This window comes from Mustela putorius, unplaced genomic scaffold (assembly GCF_011764305.1).
Source record: "Mustela putorius furo isolate JIRA1106 unplaced genomic scaffold, ASM1176430v1.1 tig00000129_pilon_pilon_pilon, whole genome shotgun sequence".
Taxonomy (NCBI): Eukaryota; Metazoa; Chordata; class Mammalia; order Carnivora; family Mustelidae; genus Mustela; species Mustela putorius.
In genome coordinates, this window is record NW_025421290.1 from 21649392 (window position 1) to 21665758 (window position 16367).

A 16367-nucleotide genomic window follows, 5' to 3' on the forward strand; every position below is an offset into this window, starting at 1 on the left:
TGTGGAGGCTGGAAGGACCGTGCCCAAAGGGGCCTTTCTTTCCTCCCCTCTACCTTTTTTTCTTTTTTTAAAGATTTTATTTTTAGGGGCACCTGGGCTGCTTAGTCATTAAGCGTCTGTCTCTGGCTTTGGTCATGATCCTGGCATCCCGAATTGAGCCCCCCATCGGGCTTCCTGCTCATCGGGGAGCCTGCTTCTCCCTCTCCAGCTCCCCCTGCTTGTGTTCCCTCTCTCACTGTCTTTGTCATAAATAACATAAAATCTTAAAAAAAAAAAAAGGATTTTATTTTTAACTCATCTCTACACGCAAGGTGAGGCTCAAACTTAACGACCCCAAGATCAAGAGTCACATGCTTTTCCGACTGAGCCAGATAGATGACCTGCTACTTCTTATTCTTTAAGTCAGAATAATAATATGTTAAGTTTACCAGGGAAAAAAAATTAATGATGAGCCTACGTATCTACTCTTTTTCCATCTTTCCTTATACAGATGCCGTGTCACAACCCTCAGGGAGATGGAAGCTGTGCTTTCAAACATTCAGCAGCCCATCCTCAGAGTCTCTACTCTGGCTTCAGTTTTCACCTGTGTCCCCTCTGGTGGCTGAGTCACCACCGGTGTGACCACCTGTCCCCCTACCGTGGGGCGTCCAGACCCCTCAGCTTGTGCTATCAGAGAGGGTCTCCCGGCAAATCTCCCTAGACGTGTGATTTCCCCATGTTCAGGGTTCATGCTTCAGACAGGTTCAAGAACTCCTGGGTCAGCAGGCGGCACCACGGCCAGGTGTGGACGTGCCCAGCGAGACTGCTTTGCCTAGAGGTTGTGCCCGCATTTGCTGCCCTCACACCAGCCATTCTCATGTCCCTGCTGGTAATGGACCGGCTGACGGGGCCAGCCCCTGCTCTGTACCTTCCTGTGAGCTGTGCCCGGGTCCTGGGGAAGCTGTAACTGACACACGTGAGTTGGTGTGATTTCTACTTCCACTCTGCACCAGGTGCACCTGGCAGTGGGGGGGCGGGGGGTTTGCAGAGAGCAAGCTTGCACCACTGTGTACTTGCAACATGGAGCTAACCCAGGCCCCCTCAGGCCAACTCAAGCACGTGCCCATCCCCCACCATGCCACAGGATATAGCCCGTCCCTCACCGTCTCCAGCCTGAGATCTGATGGGGGAGCATGGAGACACTGCAACCTACCTCACCAGCCAACAGAGGCTACGCCAGAGGTTCCAGCTGAAATGGCTGGACCCTAGGAGACGGGCAGTGTGGGTCCCTCTCCACCCCTGGCCCCCAGTTCTAGGAAAAGTCTACTCTAGGTATGACTCTTCTTTCTTTGGAGTTAACTTCAACTGCCAACAGGGAGACACCAGGTGTGGCCCCAAGTGCCTCCAAGTTTCACCTCTGTTAAAACGGCAAGGGCTCTAGGTCACTACCACTGGAGGCCAGAAAACAGCATCAGGGCATGCAGTGGAGGAAGAATCCCCAGGGCTACCATTTACGGAGTGTGCTCTACCTGCCAGGCACTCAGCTAAGCATAAAATGTCCTTACGATGCTTACCGCTACAGCAACCCTAGGGGGACGCATACCGAGTTGAATAGTGTTCCCTGAAACCCAGGTCAAGCCAGAACTTCAGAATCTGACCTTATTTGAAAAAAGGGTCGGGCGCCTGGGTGGCTCAGTGGGTTAGGCTGCTGCCTTCGGCTCGGGTCATGATCTCAGGGTCCTGGGATCGAGTCCCGCATCGGGCTCTCTGCTCAGCAGGGAGCCTGCTTCCCTCTCTCTCTCTCTGCCTGCCTCTCCATCTACTTGTGATTTCTCTCTGTCAAATAAATGAATAAAATCTTAAAAAAAAAAAAAAAAAAAAAAAAAAAAAAAAAAAAGGGTCTTTGTAGATGCAATTAGTTAAGATGAGGTCATAGGAGACTAGGGAGGGCCCTAAATCCAATGACTGGAGGCTTTATTAGAAAAAGGAGAAACACAGAAGCAGCCATGGGGGATGGTGCAGCGACTGAACAAAGCCAATGACACCAAGGACAACCACTGAGCACCAGAGGCCAGGAAGCAACACAGACAGCCTCATCCTTGGAGCCTCCAGAAGGAACCAACCCTGCTGACCCTTCTGCTTTGGACTCCCTCCTGACCTGGGAGGGAGCACTTTTCTGCCATGTGAAGCTAGCCAGTGTCTGGCCCTTGGTTCCAGCAGCCCTGGATGCTGACACAGGGGAGGGCGCTTGGTCCCCTGCATGTCACAGATGAGGGAACAAGACCTGGAGGTTAAGTTGCTGGTCCAAACTTACTCTGCTTCTAGGTGGCAGAGTCATGATGAGAACCCAAGCTAACAGCCTCAGGGGAGAAGACATCATCGCGGTGACCAAAACCAACAATGAGTCACACATACATAGCCTCATCCTAGGCAAGGAATCCTTCTCGGTACTTCCGAGGTGCTCATTCATTCTGTTCCCCTAAACCTACCAAGTTGGCACTGTGATTATCCCCACTCTACAGACGAGGAAGCAGAGTCCCCCAAAAGGCCAGTGAGTTTGTCTAAGGAAGAGCAACTAGTAAGAGACAAAGCAAAGCAAAACAAAGAAAGGAGCTGGGGCTGGTGGTCTGGCTGGTGGAGCATGGAAGCTGGTATCCCCTGGGGAGGCAGGAGGCTGGGCTGGCATTACCGTCCGTCCAGGCCTCGTGGATGGAGGCCTTCTGCCGGAACTTCTCTGCCAGGTGGTCGAGCCGCTCCAGCCTCCGGATCTCATTCAGCAGCCACTCCTCGTAGCCCTTTTCCGCCTGCTCTAGGCAGCCCCAGGCATTGTTGATGTCCTGTAGGGATGGGAGGCACAGGGTCAGGCCCTGCTGGCCCCTGAGAACCCCAGCCCCTTCCCCACGTCAGCCAGGCTCCCCCAGCGCCCCCCCCCACCAGTGTTTCCCAGGCTCTGGGGCACCAGGCCTCCTGGGCAGGACATTAGGCCCAAGTCCATATAGGCCACCCAGTTATAGGGCTTTGGCGTGCAGCCCTGTGGGGAAAAAGTCCGAGGCCCTCTGAAGCCCAGGACGCTGACAATCACAGGATGTAGGGCGAACCGGGGAAAGGAGCAACAACTGAGTGAGGGAAGCAGGGATAGGAGCCTCCCAGAATGCCCACATCTATGGATGTGTCATGAGCTCTGGGCAGTCACCTGGAGCCTGCAGGGACCTTGGTCTGGCTGAGCTGGCCAAGCATCTGAGCATAGGGACAGCTGCTGAGCCCAAACCCACAGCCCTTCAAACCTGTAGGGTCGCTCCTACAATGAGCACAGGGTGCCCGCTGGGCAGACAGGGGCAGAACCGGCCTGGATGCTATCTGGGGGCCCAGGAACAGGCTGCACCCACCCGGGGGCAGGAGGGCCCTTCTAACTCACATAGCACCCTCCAGTTAGCAGGGGCTCTAGCCATCTAAAAGCTGCTATTTCAGCCTGGAATCTGGAAAAAGACTGCAATTGGAGACTCTTTCCTCTCCTCCAGGGTCCCCGGGGATCCTGCCTCCTTCCAATTTGCCTGCTTTCCCCATCCCCTGCCCTTACTGCTTTATATCCCCACACTGTCTCAGGACTTGTCATTTTAAAGGGCAAAAGCTTATCCTGGTGAACTTTTAAAATTTTTTTGCTTGTTTCCCTGGCTCATAATGTTCCTTCCCAAGTCTGAGGACAGGATAAGCAGGAAACAGAAATAACCTAAGTAACCTACAGGAAGAGAATTTAACAACTTGGAAAACCATTCATGATATAATTTTAGTTTTTTTTTTTAAGAGGCTTATGAAATAAACATGCTTTAGGATTTTCTTAAAAATGATATTTACATAAAGATGTTTTTCCAAAGAACATTTTTTTTCGTAAGTAGGCTCCATGCCCAGCTTGAACTCACGACCCTGAGATCCAGATCTGAGCTGAGATCAAGAGCTCGATGCGCAACTGACTGAGCTACCCAGGTGCCCCTAAAAAACATTTTCTTAAAGTTGATATTGACAACTGAGATTATGAGTAATTTCTATTTTCTGTTTTTTACCTGTTTGTATCTTTGAAATAGCCTACCCCCTCCCCCAAAAAAAAGCCATTACATTTTTTGTATGGTAATACACTTTGGGTGGCTCAGTCAGTTAACTGCCTGCCTTCAGCTCAGGTCATGATCCCAGGGTCCTCGGATCAAATCCCACATCAGGCTCCTTGCTCAGCCAGCTGCTCCCCCTGCTTGTGTTCACAGTCTTGGTCTCTCTGACAAATAAATAAATAAAACCTTAAAAAAAAATGAAGTAAAATAAAGTGTATGAAAAGATTCCACAGCAGTAAAAAAATTATCCTGACTGCTACGGATGGAGCCCTGTTTGGCTGAATATGTAAAGAGGCATTTTGCTTACAAAGATGTTTTTTTGAGGGGTGGGGGAGAAGATGGTGCTGGGAGGGCGAGTTTGGCCTGGAATAGTGGCGAGGAGGGGGCTGAGCCTGGGGGAGGGGCAAGCGGGGGAGCAGCTGGTGGTCCGTTGGGGGGCCCCGGGCTCCCCTGCACTCACCGAGACCATCCTGCCCTCGGAGGGCATGAAGGCAGGCCGGTTGCTGAGGCGCAGCTTGGTCTGCAGCGTGTTGAAGTTGATCTCCAGCTGGCACTTCTCCTGCACCTTGGGCGGCTTGTGCAGGCGCCGGTAGTCCCGGAAGTCCTCCAGCTTCTGCTGCATGGCCTGCATGGTGTTCTCCGGCGCCCGGTTCTCCAGCCAGGGGATCGTGCGGCGGATCCACTCCAGCAGCTGGAGGGCGGAAGGGGTAAGGATGCTGGGAGCCGGTGGAGGGACTGCTTCCCTCTCCTCCTCGTGGCCTTTTGGTCCTTCCCACACGGGGAGGGCCGGGGGGAGTGTGCCCTCCTGATGGTACACTCTGTCCCGACTCCCACTCCCCGGCCACGAGGCCAGGTCCCAGGCCACTCCCCACCCCAGTCTGGCCACCAGCCTCCTGTTTGCCTGGGGAAGAGGCTGACTCCAGCCCCTGCTCTGCCAGACCTCCTGGAAGGTCAGCTTGACTAGGAGGAGACCTGAGCTCGGGCTCCAGCTCTACCACCTGGTCGGGCCTCCGTGTCCTCAGCTGGACCAGGGAGGGGGTGCCCAGTTGTTTCCCAAGGCCCTTGTCACCTGGCCACCTAGAATTCTAGAATCAGCATCTCTGACTCAAAAAGGAAGGGGCTGGCTTCTGGGACACAGGCAGGGAATGACGGCCTGGATGAGGTGACAATGGTGGAGAAGGTGTGGGGGAGGGAGTGTTGGCGGTCACAGGAAATAGAATGAGTGCCGGAAGGGGTCAGCCTGTCCCCTAAATGAACTCCTTGGTATAATCACCTAACCCCATGGGGTGAGGTGCTGTGATCCTCCCCCAGGTTGCAGTGGGGTGACTGAGGCACCATGAGGTCACATAACCTGCCCAGGTGAGCAAGCCGGCACGGCAGAGCAGAGAGGAAGCCCAGCACTTGGGTACCTACTACGCTGGACGGCAGATCCCCTAATAGGTTGGGCTCAGAAGGCTCAGTTCTTTGAAGGAAGAGGCAAGTGGAGCCTTCAACCCCATACAGTCAATGGAAGAAAGCAGACCCAGCAGTGTCTCCTCCTGTCCCCTGAGTAGGCCCAGCTGCTAAGCTAGCTGGAGCCAGCCCTGGTCCCTCTCCAGTTCACATCCTCCCTGAACCAGGCGTCCTCCTTTTCTAGGCCAAGCCACTCAAAGCACAACAGTATACCAGACTAGAAAGAGATCTCTTGGCTTAGCTCTCACCTGACAAGTGAAAAAAACCAAGACCCAGAGAGGTGCAGAGCTCGCCAGGCTCACTGTTCGTCGATGAGAGAAAAGGCCGGGGACTCGGCTCTCTGGAGCCTGCAGCCCAGCCCGCCTCTGCCTCCTGGGAGAAGGGGAGAGGAGCCCAAGCTTCCCTGGATCTGCTGTGCTGGGACCAAGCCTCAGACTGTGCCCCAGGGACGGGTTTGAGGGGGACACGTTCTGGGGGCTCCCTCTTTCCCCCAGGGTGGGGTAGCAGAGCCTTGCTTGAGCAAGGCCAGGAGAAGCCATGAGGTACCCACATCGCTGGCCAACTTCTCATAGTCTTCCATGAGCTGCTCATTCTCCTGGTTGACGGCCAACACCTTGCAGATTCGATTGGCTGCTGTCTCCGCCTGGCAACAAGAAAGGGGGTTGGGGGGATGCGCACGGTCAGCCCAGGGTAGCGGGAGCTCCCACCCCAGCAGCTCCCCGTGGCAGGAAGGCAGCTCTCAAGGCTCTGAATCCACATCCTCCTTGCCAGCCTCTCTACCAGCCCGTGCTGGGTCCCACAGTCAAGGGAGCCCAGAGAAAGATCTTCGTAGCTGAACTGGGGATCCCTGGAGAAAGACCTGAGTTTGAGGCCAACCATTGCATGTTGGGAAGACACTAACATAGTAATGGCCGATACAATCAAAACGTTCCGCTCAGGTAAAGAGATGAGAAAATGCACACACAGCCTAGAATCCCAAGTGGAGGATTCCCAAAACTCAGGCTCTCAGGCTGGATCGGTCAGGATCTCGGGAGATGCAGAAATTCACAGCTGGGAGTCTGGAATAAGGTGCTGACTGAGAGGCAACAGGGCCTCTCGAGATCGCTACTGAATCTGCTCCTGGCTCAAAGCCCTAAGAATATCAGAGAAGACTCAGAGACCCTCTACAGCACAAAGGATAAGACCTAAGGATCAACCCAGCATGGGAAGAATGGCCAGGCAGGCGCCTGCGGGAAAGCTAAGCACGGGTCTTTGCGCTGAGTGAGAGCTGGGCTTCTGCTAGCCTTTGGGTCCTGGTGACAAGAGGAATGAGAGAGGACTGACTGGAAATCAGAGGCAAAAGCCCAGAAACTCCAGGGGACACTGCCTTCTTAGTCTATGAAGGGTGCTGTGGACCTAACACCAGCAAGGGCCAGATGGCCCTAAGTTACCAGTTGCTCCGGTGATTTTTAAACTCATCTTTTCGCATCATGACCCGCCTCCAAGGGAAGGGGAACGCAGAGCCTTTTTGGGGTCCTGGGATAGAAAGCCTAGGGACAGGAGCAGATAATACCAATGAAAAAACAGATATGCATTCTGGGGCCCTAGAGAACAGTGACCCTGCAGATGGCAAGAGCATAAGGGACAGAAAGATGGGACCTCACAACCAGCTGATGAATAACACAAAATGAGCTTTTATTGCAGCAAGATAAATGGAGGCTAGGCATAAGGAAGAACTTCCAGAGAATGAAGGTGCTTTCAACCGGAAAGAAATATTTAAGATCCAAGTGTTTTTTCTTTGCAGAACTTTTCAAATAGGACATATCCCACTGAATCATGTGACTACGAGAGGCTGCTGGGATGCGTGTGCATGCGTGTGTGTGTGTGTGTGTGTGTGTGTGTGTGTAAGCAGGTCAGCATAAAGGTCCTTTCGAACTCCAAGTCAAGAGACTGCACTCGCCAGGATAAGGTGTTGGAGCAAGGAGACCTCCCCCAGGTTCAATTGTGGGAATGGCCACAGGCCCCCAAGACGGGATGGGTGCTTTGAATCCCAGGTCTCAAGACACCGAGGCAGGGAGTCACATTCTTAGACCCTCACCCCTCTGCCCTCCAGCCTAACTCTGCCCTGGAGATGCCGTGGCCCCTTCTCACGTGGAACCCCTGAGGGATCATCCTTCCTCTTAAGAACAAACAGGTAACCACAGAAAATTCCAAAAGGTGACGAGGAAGGAAATTCCTTCCTTGTGGGGTCCTGGAAAGAGCAAGGTCATAGGAAACAGGCTGATGTGTCCCATGAGGAGGGCTGGGGATAGCAATCCTCCTGAAGTCACCAGGGCCACTTCCCTTGAAGGCTGGGGAGGGAGACCTCCAGGTGGGCGGGGCAGTGGTCTCCATAGTAACACAGGTAAGTCAGTCCAGCGTGCTGAGCAGGTAGGTAAGAACCAGAGACCGCCACGCACCACAGGCAGGCAGCAGCTACCACTGCCATGTTTCTTGGATAAAGCCCTCCTTGGCCTCATTACCTTCCTGATTCATCTTGAAATTCTGAGTTCAGTGGTCCTAAGCTTTGACCTGTGTGCCGCTTTGTCAAACCAACAGACTGAATGAGGCCTGAGTTCATGGCATGGTAGGAGACAGATCCTGGGAGCCTCCCCTGGGAGCCCTGCCCTTCCTTCGGAGCCTGCCTGCTCCAGGGTCAATAGAGGGTCCTTTTGGATAAAGTCTGGGGGAGCCAGTTCCCCAGTGGGCCACCTGGGGATTTTTCAGAGAGTCCCACCTCTTTCCCAAGCCTGCAACTCAGCCTGCTCACACCCAGGTGGCTTTACCTGAGGAGACTGAGAAAAGCGATCATTATAACCAGGAAATGTGCCTTCGGAAAGAAAGCACAGGCGTCACAGAGCAAGAGTTTAGAAGTGGCAACAGCCCATCTGCAAACTCCTCCCAGCTCCCACGGTTCCCTCTAGGAAAGAAGCAGGCTCCTGGAATCCAGACTTGATTTTAAGGAGGGAAAAAAAAAAAAAAAAGACAGAAAGATCGCTGACCCGTTTCTTCCGCTCACTGCATAACTCCCCCTGTAGCAGCCTACAAGGTGACACTTGCTACCACACTGGTCCCTTAAAGGATCCAGTCATCCGCCACCCCCCACCCAGGAGGCCACAGAGGCCACGCAGGGAAGGCAGACCTGAGGGACGCACTCGCTGTGGTGAAGGCAAGTGAGGTCCTTGAGGGTGGGACCGAGGCCTACCTCAGTTGTCCCACTTTCTAGTTTTCTAGAAAAGATTTCTCCCATGGCTACAAGAACTTCATCACTATGGGGGATTCGGGAGAGAGGTACCGAGGACCACCAAGTCATAAAGACACCTCAGAGGAAAGATTTGTTCTAGGGGAGGAAACATTCATTGTCTGAGAGAAAGAGAAACCGAAGCCCCATCAGGGGCTTACCACCCTGAGAAGTGCTGGCCTCAGGCTCTCCTGGGCTCTCCCAGCAGGAGGAGATGGGCTGCTTTGGAACGGAGAGGAGAAACCAGACGACCCAGGCCTCTCTGATGTTAACAGAATTTGCAAGAGATAAGGGACATAAGCACAGATATCTTTACCGGGCTGAGAAAGTATTTTATAACATCAGGCAAAAGGACTACTTGTAAATGCCAAAGGAAGGCTTCTAGAAATTTGCATTTACCCCCCCTTGGTTTATTTTTTCATGACTTGCTTTAAGTTGTATTATTATACAGCTTAATGCAGAACAATCTGTTTAGTTTCCTATGAGTGTTTTATTTATTTATTTATTTTTAAGTGAGGGACTATTATTCTTGGAGTACTTAACAACTTAGCTAACCCACGTGAAATGCAGCTCTCCCAGGCCAGACTGCTGCCCTACAAAGCAACATCAAATTCGCTGGTCCAGGTAGTGAATTCAGGTGGCGTCTCGTCTGTCATCCAAATGTGGCCAAATGACGCACAAATATCTCTGCCACCCACAATCCACAGGGATTCACGTGAATGCTACCAAAATGTCGTCTGTGATCTTTTTCTTCAAAAATTTCCCATATCTACCTAGAATTGCCCATTTCCTTCCTCCTACAGCTCAGCCCTTCCCTGTATTTAAACCAGCACCCAACTCCAGTGTCCCCACCAACAGGGCCCACAGGCAAAGGGGCTCAGCACGCTCCCCGGCTGCCATCTCTGGCTTCCCCTGGGGGCCTCGCTCCAGGCAGTGGGAGAGACCTGGCCAGCAGGGCGAGCTCACCCTCCCCTCGCAGGCTGCACTGTCCCCCACACTGGGACTGCCTTCCCCACCCTTGCCACATCTTCACTTGAGGACCCCTACCCAACCCCGAAGACCCCCAAGCTCAAGGGCCTCCTGTTCAAGAAAGCGTCCGCGTTATGCGCCCAGCAGCCCCCCTGGCCTGCCCCTCCCCTGCTCAGGTCTGCAGCAACGTGGGCACTGACTGCACCACAGCCACCCATTGTTGGCTTCTGGGTGTCAGGGCTTCCCCTAGAGAGACCATGTATCCCTTGAAAGCAGGAATGGGGTTTCTTTCCCGCAGGAGATTCACAACATGAAAAAAAGCAACCGAAGGGCCAGACAGATACAAACATCACCATCTACTCCTCAAAGTGCCCAGAAGTACCTACAGCAGAGCCAGCCTGGGCCGTAGATCGCTATTTCTCATGGTCGTTCCCAACAGACCATGAACTTTAAAGCACCAACTACATAAACAGAAGCTGTTGCTTTCTGTTGATTCTAAATTGACATGGGGGAAGAGGAGGGGAAAAGAAAACTGAGAAAGAATCAGAACCCAAACCATCATGTCAAACAGAAGTTGGTCCTCGTCCGACAAGGAGGACCAAAATGTCATCTGTGATCTTTTTCATCAAAAATTTCCTGTTATCTACCTAGAATTGCCCATTTCTAGTAGACGTGCACTTGCACGCCACATACCTGTATGGGCAGGAGGACCACTAGACACGCGTGCATGCACACACGTGTAGACACGAGCCTGCACATGAGGCACTCTGCTGCCTTTCTAGTTCCACCCTCCAACGCTTGACAAGAGAAAGATAGTGGAGGGGACAGAGGGTACGGGGCATGGGTTTCAGGATCTGTCCCTGGACCGGCACGAGATATGGAAATGGTCAGGACAAGAAGAGTGTGTGGGTCTGGAAGAGCCCTCTTTCTTCCATAGGAGAGGGCGAAGTTTCCCCTCCCCTGGCCCGCTTGGCTCTAAGCAGGTGCCTGAATCCTTGGAAGTGTTTAGGGTTGACTCTGGGAGAGGCTCTCAACCCCAGCCTTGAGAGGCACACCACCACCCTTGTCCCACTCCCCGCCCCACACTGATGACCTTGTCCTTGAATGTGGACCAAAGGAGCGTGAAATGGTTGCAACAAGGATGAGAGGGAGGGAGGAAGGCATGGGGGAGGTGGCATGAGATCGGGGTGAGGGCGGGGGGAAGCAGGCTGCTACATGCACACACACGTACACACACACACACGCTCTCGCACGCACGCACTCCCATCCGAGCATCATCAGCCAGGACACAGGGAAGGCCAGTGTCAGCAGGCATGAAGCCCAGGACAGAACCCTCGGAGGAGCTGCAGAGAGGGACGAGCTAGAAAGAGGGAAACCCCGCAGCAGAGCGCCCTCTAGCTATGGATGCAGGCAAGTGGGCCCTCTGTGGGTATCAGGGTGGGGGCAGGGTGGGGGGAGGGGCCGCGGAGCAAGTAGACAGATGCTGCTCACAGCCTGGCTGAAAGGTGGGGGGTCAGAGGGGCCAGAAGAAGTTGGCAAGAGAGCAGCAGTGGTGGTAGGACAGAGAGAAATCGGAAGCAAGAGGCAGACCAGAAAAGAGGCTGGAAAGGGCTGGGGATCCTGGGAGGGCCAGGACACCTGTGAGGAAGCCTCCAAGCAGGATAGCTTTCCTGTCTCCATGCCAAGAAGGCGAGGCCGGAAGGAAGGCAAGGAGGGTTCTGGGTGCCCACCCAGCCAGGGAACAGGGCTGCAGCTCACCCATACGGTGCCTCTGAGGAATGGCTTAAAGGTGCCTCTTCCCAAGGCACTTCCAGTGGAAAACTATCATCCTGGTATGGTAGAGCCTATTTTTCCTGCCATCTGCAGGATTACTTCAATAACAAGTATTCAAATCCCCACGGTCTATGGGGCACCCATGCCTCCCTTGTGGCGCGTGCAGCTGCACCACGTCTACGGGGGAAGGCAGGGCAGATTTCTCCCTGCCCTGTCTGCTGGGTAACTTGAGAGGATGGTCCTGCTGAAGTGGGAAGGAGAGAAAACGAAGGGGTTCCTCAATGTTTCAGGGAGTAGTCGGGAAGCACAGCCCGGAGCTCCACCACCTGGGATAAGGGCCCTCGACCTGGGGTCCAGGGAAGGAGCAGAGATCACAAGCTCCCTTCCCATCTAGGGCCTCCACTAAGCCCAGCGTGTGCGGACAGAGACACACGGGGCCAGCCAGAGGCTGGGGCTCCCCGGCACCTTCAGGTGTCCTGGCCAAGGTTCAGGAGAGCACAAGAGGCAAAGGGGCCTTCTCTAGCCCCTCCTGTCACTGCAGGGGCCACGGCCCCATCTGCCCGCGGCTGGAACATCCCCGGAGGACGGAAGAGGTGGGTGAAGGGCGGCAGGGAGAGCGGGCGAGGCCGAGGGAGAGCTCACCTTCTGCGCACCCAAGAGGGCGTGGCAGTGACATGAAACAATAGGTCACCTGGCCTTCCCATCCGGCCTTAGCGTGCCTACACATCTGCACAGAGAAGGAGAAGAGGTTGAGAGGAGAAAGGGGAGCGGCAGCAGCACAGAATAAACCCAAACAGCCGTGGTGGAGAGAGAGGACACAGGACGGTTGCAGAGACGGCAAATGAGGGAGGGGCAGAAAGAGGAGAAATGAGACGGTGGGAGGAGAGGGGCGGGGGTGCGGGGCAGAGCACAGGCGGAGACAGGGAAGGGGGGAAGAGAGCAGAGGGGAAGGCTGGGCAGAGGTGGGGGGAGCACCCCCATCATGCATATGGAGACAGGTCACTTGGACCCCATGCGGAGGGTGGGAAATTGGCCTGAGCACATCCACGTGATGGGACAGGTCCACGGCCTGAAACCACGAAGGCCCAGCCTGTGGTCTGTAGTTGTGTCGACCTGCATGTTGTGTTTGCAGGGTCCAGCCCATGAGAGGGGTCTAGGAGAGGGGACTCTGCTGCCTGAGCTAAGCCTGGTAACGAAAATATTCAAATCTTCAATGTCTGTGGCATGAATGGTGCTCTTTAGTTGTGGTAGCCTTGTGCAGTGCAGAATATGCACAACTGGACTCTAAACTCAGGTCTCCCTGAGCAAAACTGAGCCAGGACATTTGAAGGGGCTCACGGCTGCCCACCTTCTCCTTCCTCCCCCACCCCACTCCAAGGGTTTGTGCTTATGTCTGTGAATACAGAGTGCAGAGTGACCCCACATGCGGGTCCCAGGTAGGATACAGGAGGATATAAAAGGCACCAGAGTCCAAAAAAGCTGTGGATAGATTTGCTAAATCATGCCCGTGAATGGGAGAAAGGTGGGGGCTTCGTGACACCTTTGTAAAATAAGTCAGTGGAGACAGGAGATACCTCCCCAGGGGACGCCCCATAGCTCCATGAAAGCCTGTAGCTTCAACAAAGGTGGGCACAGAGGGGCTGCTGCCCACTGCGCCTTCCAGGCATCCAGAACCCCCAGCCTGATTTCACACATGCAGCTCTTCCTGCTCAAGCCAGCCCTCTGGGCCCCAGAAGGCAAGCTCTAGCCCAGTCTTCTCAGAGACCGCAGTGGAAGACGAGAGAAGGAGCAGAGATGCAGGGTAGGAGGCGCCGAGCAAGGACAGCACGCCACGCTGGCCCCACGAGCTAACTCTACCAGAGACAGACCCTCTAGGACCCCCTGCCAGGGAGAGGCGGGCAGGGCGGGAGCACATGGTTTGGGGCCTGGCATGAGGTGTGCTGTGCGAGGAAGGAGCAGGGGGCCCCAGGTACCTTCTGGGCTCCAGAGAAGGCATGGTAAAAGCTGGACACGTAAGTCATGATGGCTTTCTCATCTGGGCGGGCGGTTCCGACGATGTCTGGCAAGAAAAATCCGGAGTTAAAAGCCAGCTGGCGAACACATGACGCTCTTCGTGATGTGACGTGGAAAGAAGCTTACAGAACCTCTAAGTCTTCTATGCCCAAATGCTGAGCCTGAACCCTACCCGCTTCTGGCACCAGCCTCCACTTACAGGAGGAGAGGGAGCAGAGAAACAGTGTCCCAAGGAAGCAAACAACAAACCCAGAATAAGGACCATTCCATGAGCAGCCAGCCCGGCTTCTGCAACAAGTTCAACGACAGGAATAAAAAGGAACAGGGCGGGGGGGCGGGGGGGTGGGGGGTATGCTACAGACAGGAAAAGACAGAAGACAGAGAACTACTAAATGCCACATGCAGACCTTATTTGGATCCTGATTAAAACAAACCAACTCTCGAGAAAAATAATCAGGGAAATCTGATTTTGAATTGGGCAAGAGATACATCAAGGAATTGTAGTCACACAACTTCCTAGGCATGAAATCTGCTTTATGGCTGCAGAGAAAGAGATCCATTATTTTTAAGGCATGTATTCTCAAGTATGTAGTGGTGAAATGCTGTGATGTCTGGGGTTTAAAATATTTCAACTAAGAAAAATCAAAGGCGGGAAAAGTGACAAAATCTAATTGTGTCTTCGGGAGGAGGGGTATACGGAAGTTCATACACTGTTCTTCCTGGTTTTTACTGATTTGAAAATGGTCCCAGATAATGTCACCAACGATCACCTCTCCCTCCTAGACTCCTAAGGGCCCAGGCAGCTTTCTAAAAAGTCACTTGCTTTTCCATAAATGCTGACTGTCCCCCTCCCTTTCCTCTACAAGTCAGGTGTGGCTTTAGATCCCAAATCTCTAACCACCCCTGCCAAGTACTCATCACTGAGAGCTCTCTGTGAATGCACTTCTGTTTGCTTTTCTCTCATTAATCTGTCTTTTGCCAGTCTAATTTACAGGATCCCACCCGGAGCCCCTAAGGAGGTAGGGGAAAGAGTTTTTCCTTCCCCTACAACGAGGAACACTGCTCCACCCCAGCACCCACTACCCCAGCTCCAAGACAGAGAACCATCCTCAGGCAGCAGATGCCGATCAGGTAGCCTCCCCTTCAAACCACTAGGGAATGAGGAATCCCTCACAGGCAGGTCCCACCACATTCCCACCGGGGTCCCCAGATGAGGTCGCAGAACCAGGCCTCACCCCCTCCCACCTCGGGCCCCACCCGTCTTGGCCACCATAGGCCGGTGAGGGAAGAGCCAAGGCACAGAAGGAAACACCTATTACCTTCAGCATCCAACATCTTGGGGATGTCCAGGTACTTCTCTGCCACATCAAAGGCTGTGTTCAGATTTGTGAGTGGGTCATCCTAGAGGAAGAAGAAGATGAAGGCATGGTGGGGTGGGGGGAGAAGTCTGGGTGATCAAAGATGGGGGCACAGACAGGATGTCTCTGGCCCCCTGGGTTTGATCCCCAGGGCCCAGCTCTTGGTGTGCACAAGGCTGGCTTCCCTCTAGAGCTTGCTGGGTGGGTGGTTAAAGGGCCATTTTTCCTCCTCAGTTTGTCAGAGAAAGAAGGTGAAGCGTATTGGCCTGCAGCCCAAGAAAAAAACGGCTAAAAAGCACACGCCGAGAGCAGATCACTGACCTGGGCGCTGCTCCTCCAGGCTTCTGGTTTCGGCTATGCCGCTCAGCACCCCAGCCTCGGCCTCCCCTCTGCTATTCAAGCAGCTCAAGGAGACCTCGAGCTGCTCCCTTTCCATGAAATTTGGCGGCTCCTTCAAACAGCCACAATGTGACTATCCTGACATGTGCTACCATCTCCAGAACGCGAATTGGGGACTGAGAAAGCAGAGCCCCTGGGCACACAGTGTGGGGGGACTCGGACCGCCACAGGACTCGCAACCCCACTTCTGGGGGTACCGCCCCAAGAACTGGAAGCAGGGACACAAATCGCTATCTACCCGCCCATATCCAAGGCAGCATCATTCTCAAAAGCCGCGAGGCAAAATTGACACAACTGCCAGCTGCCACATGAGCAGGCAAACCAAGACGGTGTCCCTATAATGGACAGGTCCCCGCCTTCCGAAGGAAGGGGAGTCACACCTGCTACCACCTCGGTCAGACTTGAAAACATTTGCTCAAGGAAAGAAGCCAGACACAAATACTGTATGACTCACTCACACGAGGCATTCACAGCAGTCAAGTTCAGAGTCACAAAGTAGGACAGTGGCTGCCGGGGGCCGAGGGCAACAGGGAGCCGGGCGTGACAGTTTCACGGGTGCAGGGTCTCAGCTGTGCAGGACGAAGAGCACAGGGGGCGTTCCCGCCCCCGCCCTGAACACCTCAGCACGGCTCAAGTGTTTAGATCACCTATGCTTTGTGTTTCTATATACATTCCATTTTATGTTATGTAAGTTTACCATAATTAAAAGAATTTTTTAACGGGCGGGGGGGGGGTGGAATAAAACCACCACACAGTGATGGGACTTCCTTGCTGGTCTTCCCACACTATTTCTGGGTTCCCCAGACTAACCTACAGCAGCCTGGTTTTGTCAGCCCAGGACTCAGTGTCCCCATGTGCTAAGACGAGAATCACAAAGCTGCAAAGAAATAAATACATTCACCCGGATGCTTTCAGGAAGAAACTGCTCAAACTAAGAGTAGGTAGAGTCCTCCTGGGAAAGTTTCTGATAGCTTCCAGAATGATTAAAAAAACAAAAACAAGAACATAAACAATGCCAAGCTGTGGAAATCACTTCCATCCAGGACATAAAGCAGCCCTCGGGAC

At 53.7% G+C, this 16367-nt stretch overlaps 1 protein-coding gene across 4 annotated transcripts in view; it reads right to left on the reverse strand.

Moving 5' to 3' along the window:
* Positions 1-16367, reverse strand: part of ACTN1 (actinin alpha 1) — a 96237-nt gene that overhangs the window by 11150 nt on the left and 68720 nt on the right. For all 4 annotated transcript variants that reach the window (XM_004739005.3, XM_004739003.3, XM_004739004.3 and 1 more), the window contains exons 7-11: positions 14865-14946; positions 13506-13591; positions 6082-6174; positions 4540-4770; positions 2669-2816 (exon numbers count right to left, since the gene is read on the reverse strand). In XM_004739005.3, coding sequence (XP_004739062.1) covers positions 2669-2816; positions 4540-4770; positions 6082-6174; positions 13506-13591; positions 14865-14946 — 640 coding nt within the window. The remainder of the gene's footprint in view (positions 1-2668; positions 2817-4539; positions 4771-6081; positions 6175-13505; positions 13592-14864; positions 14947-16367) is intronic.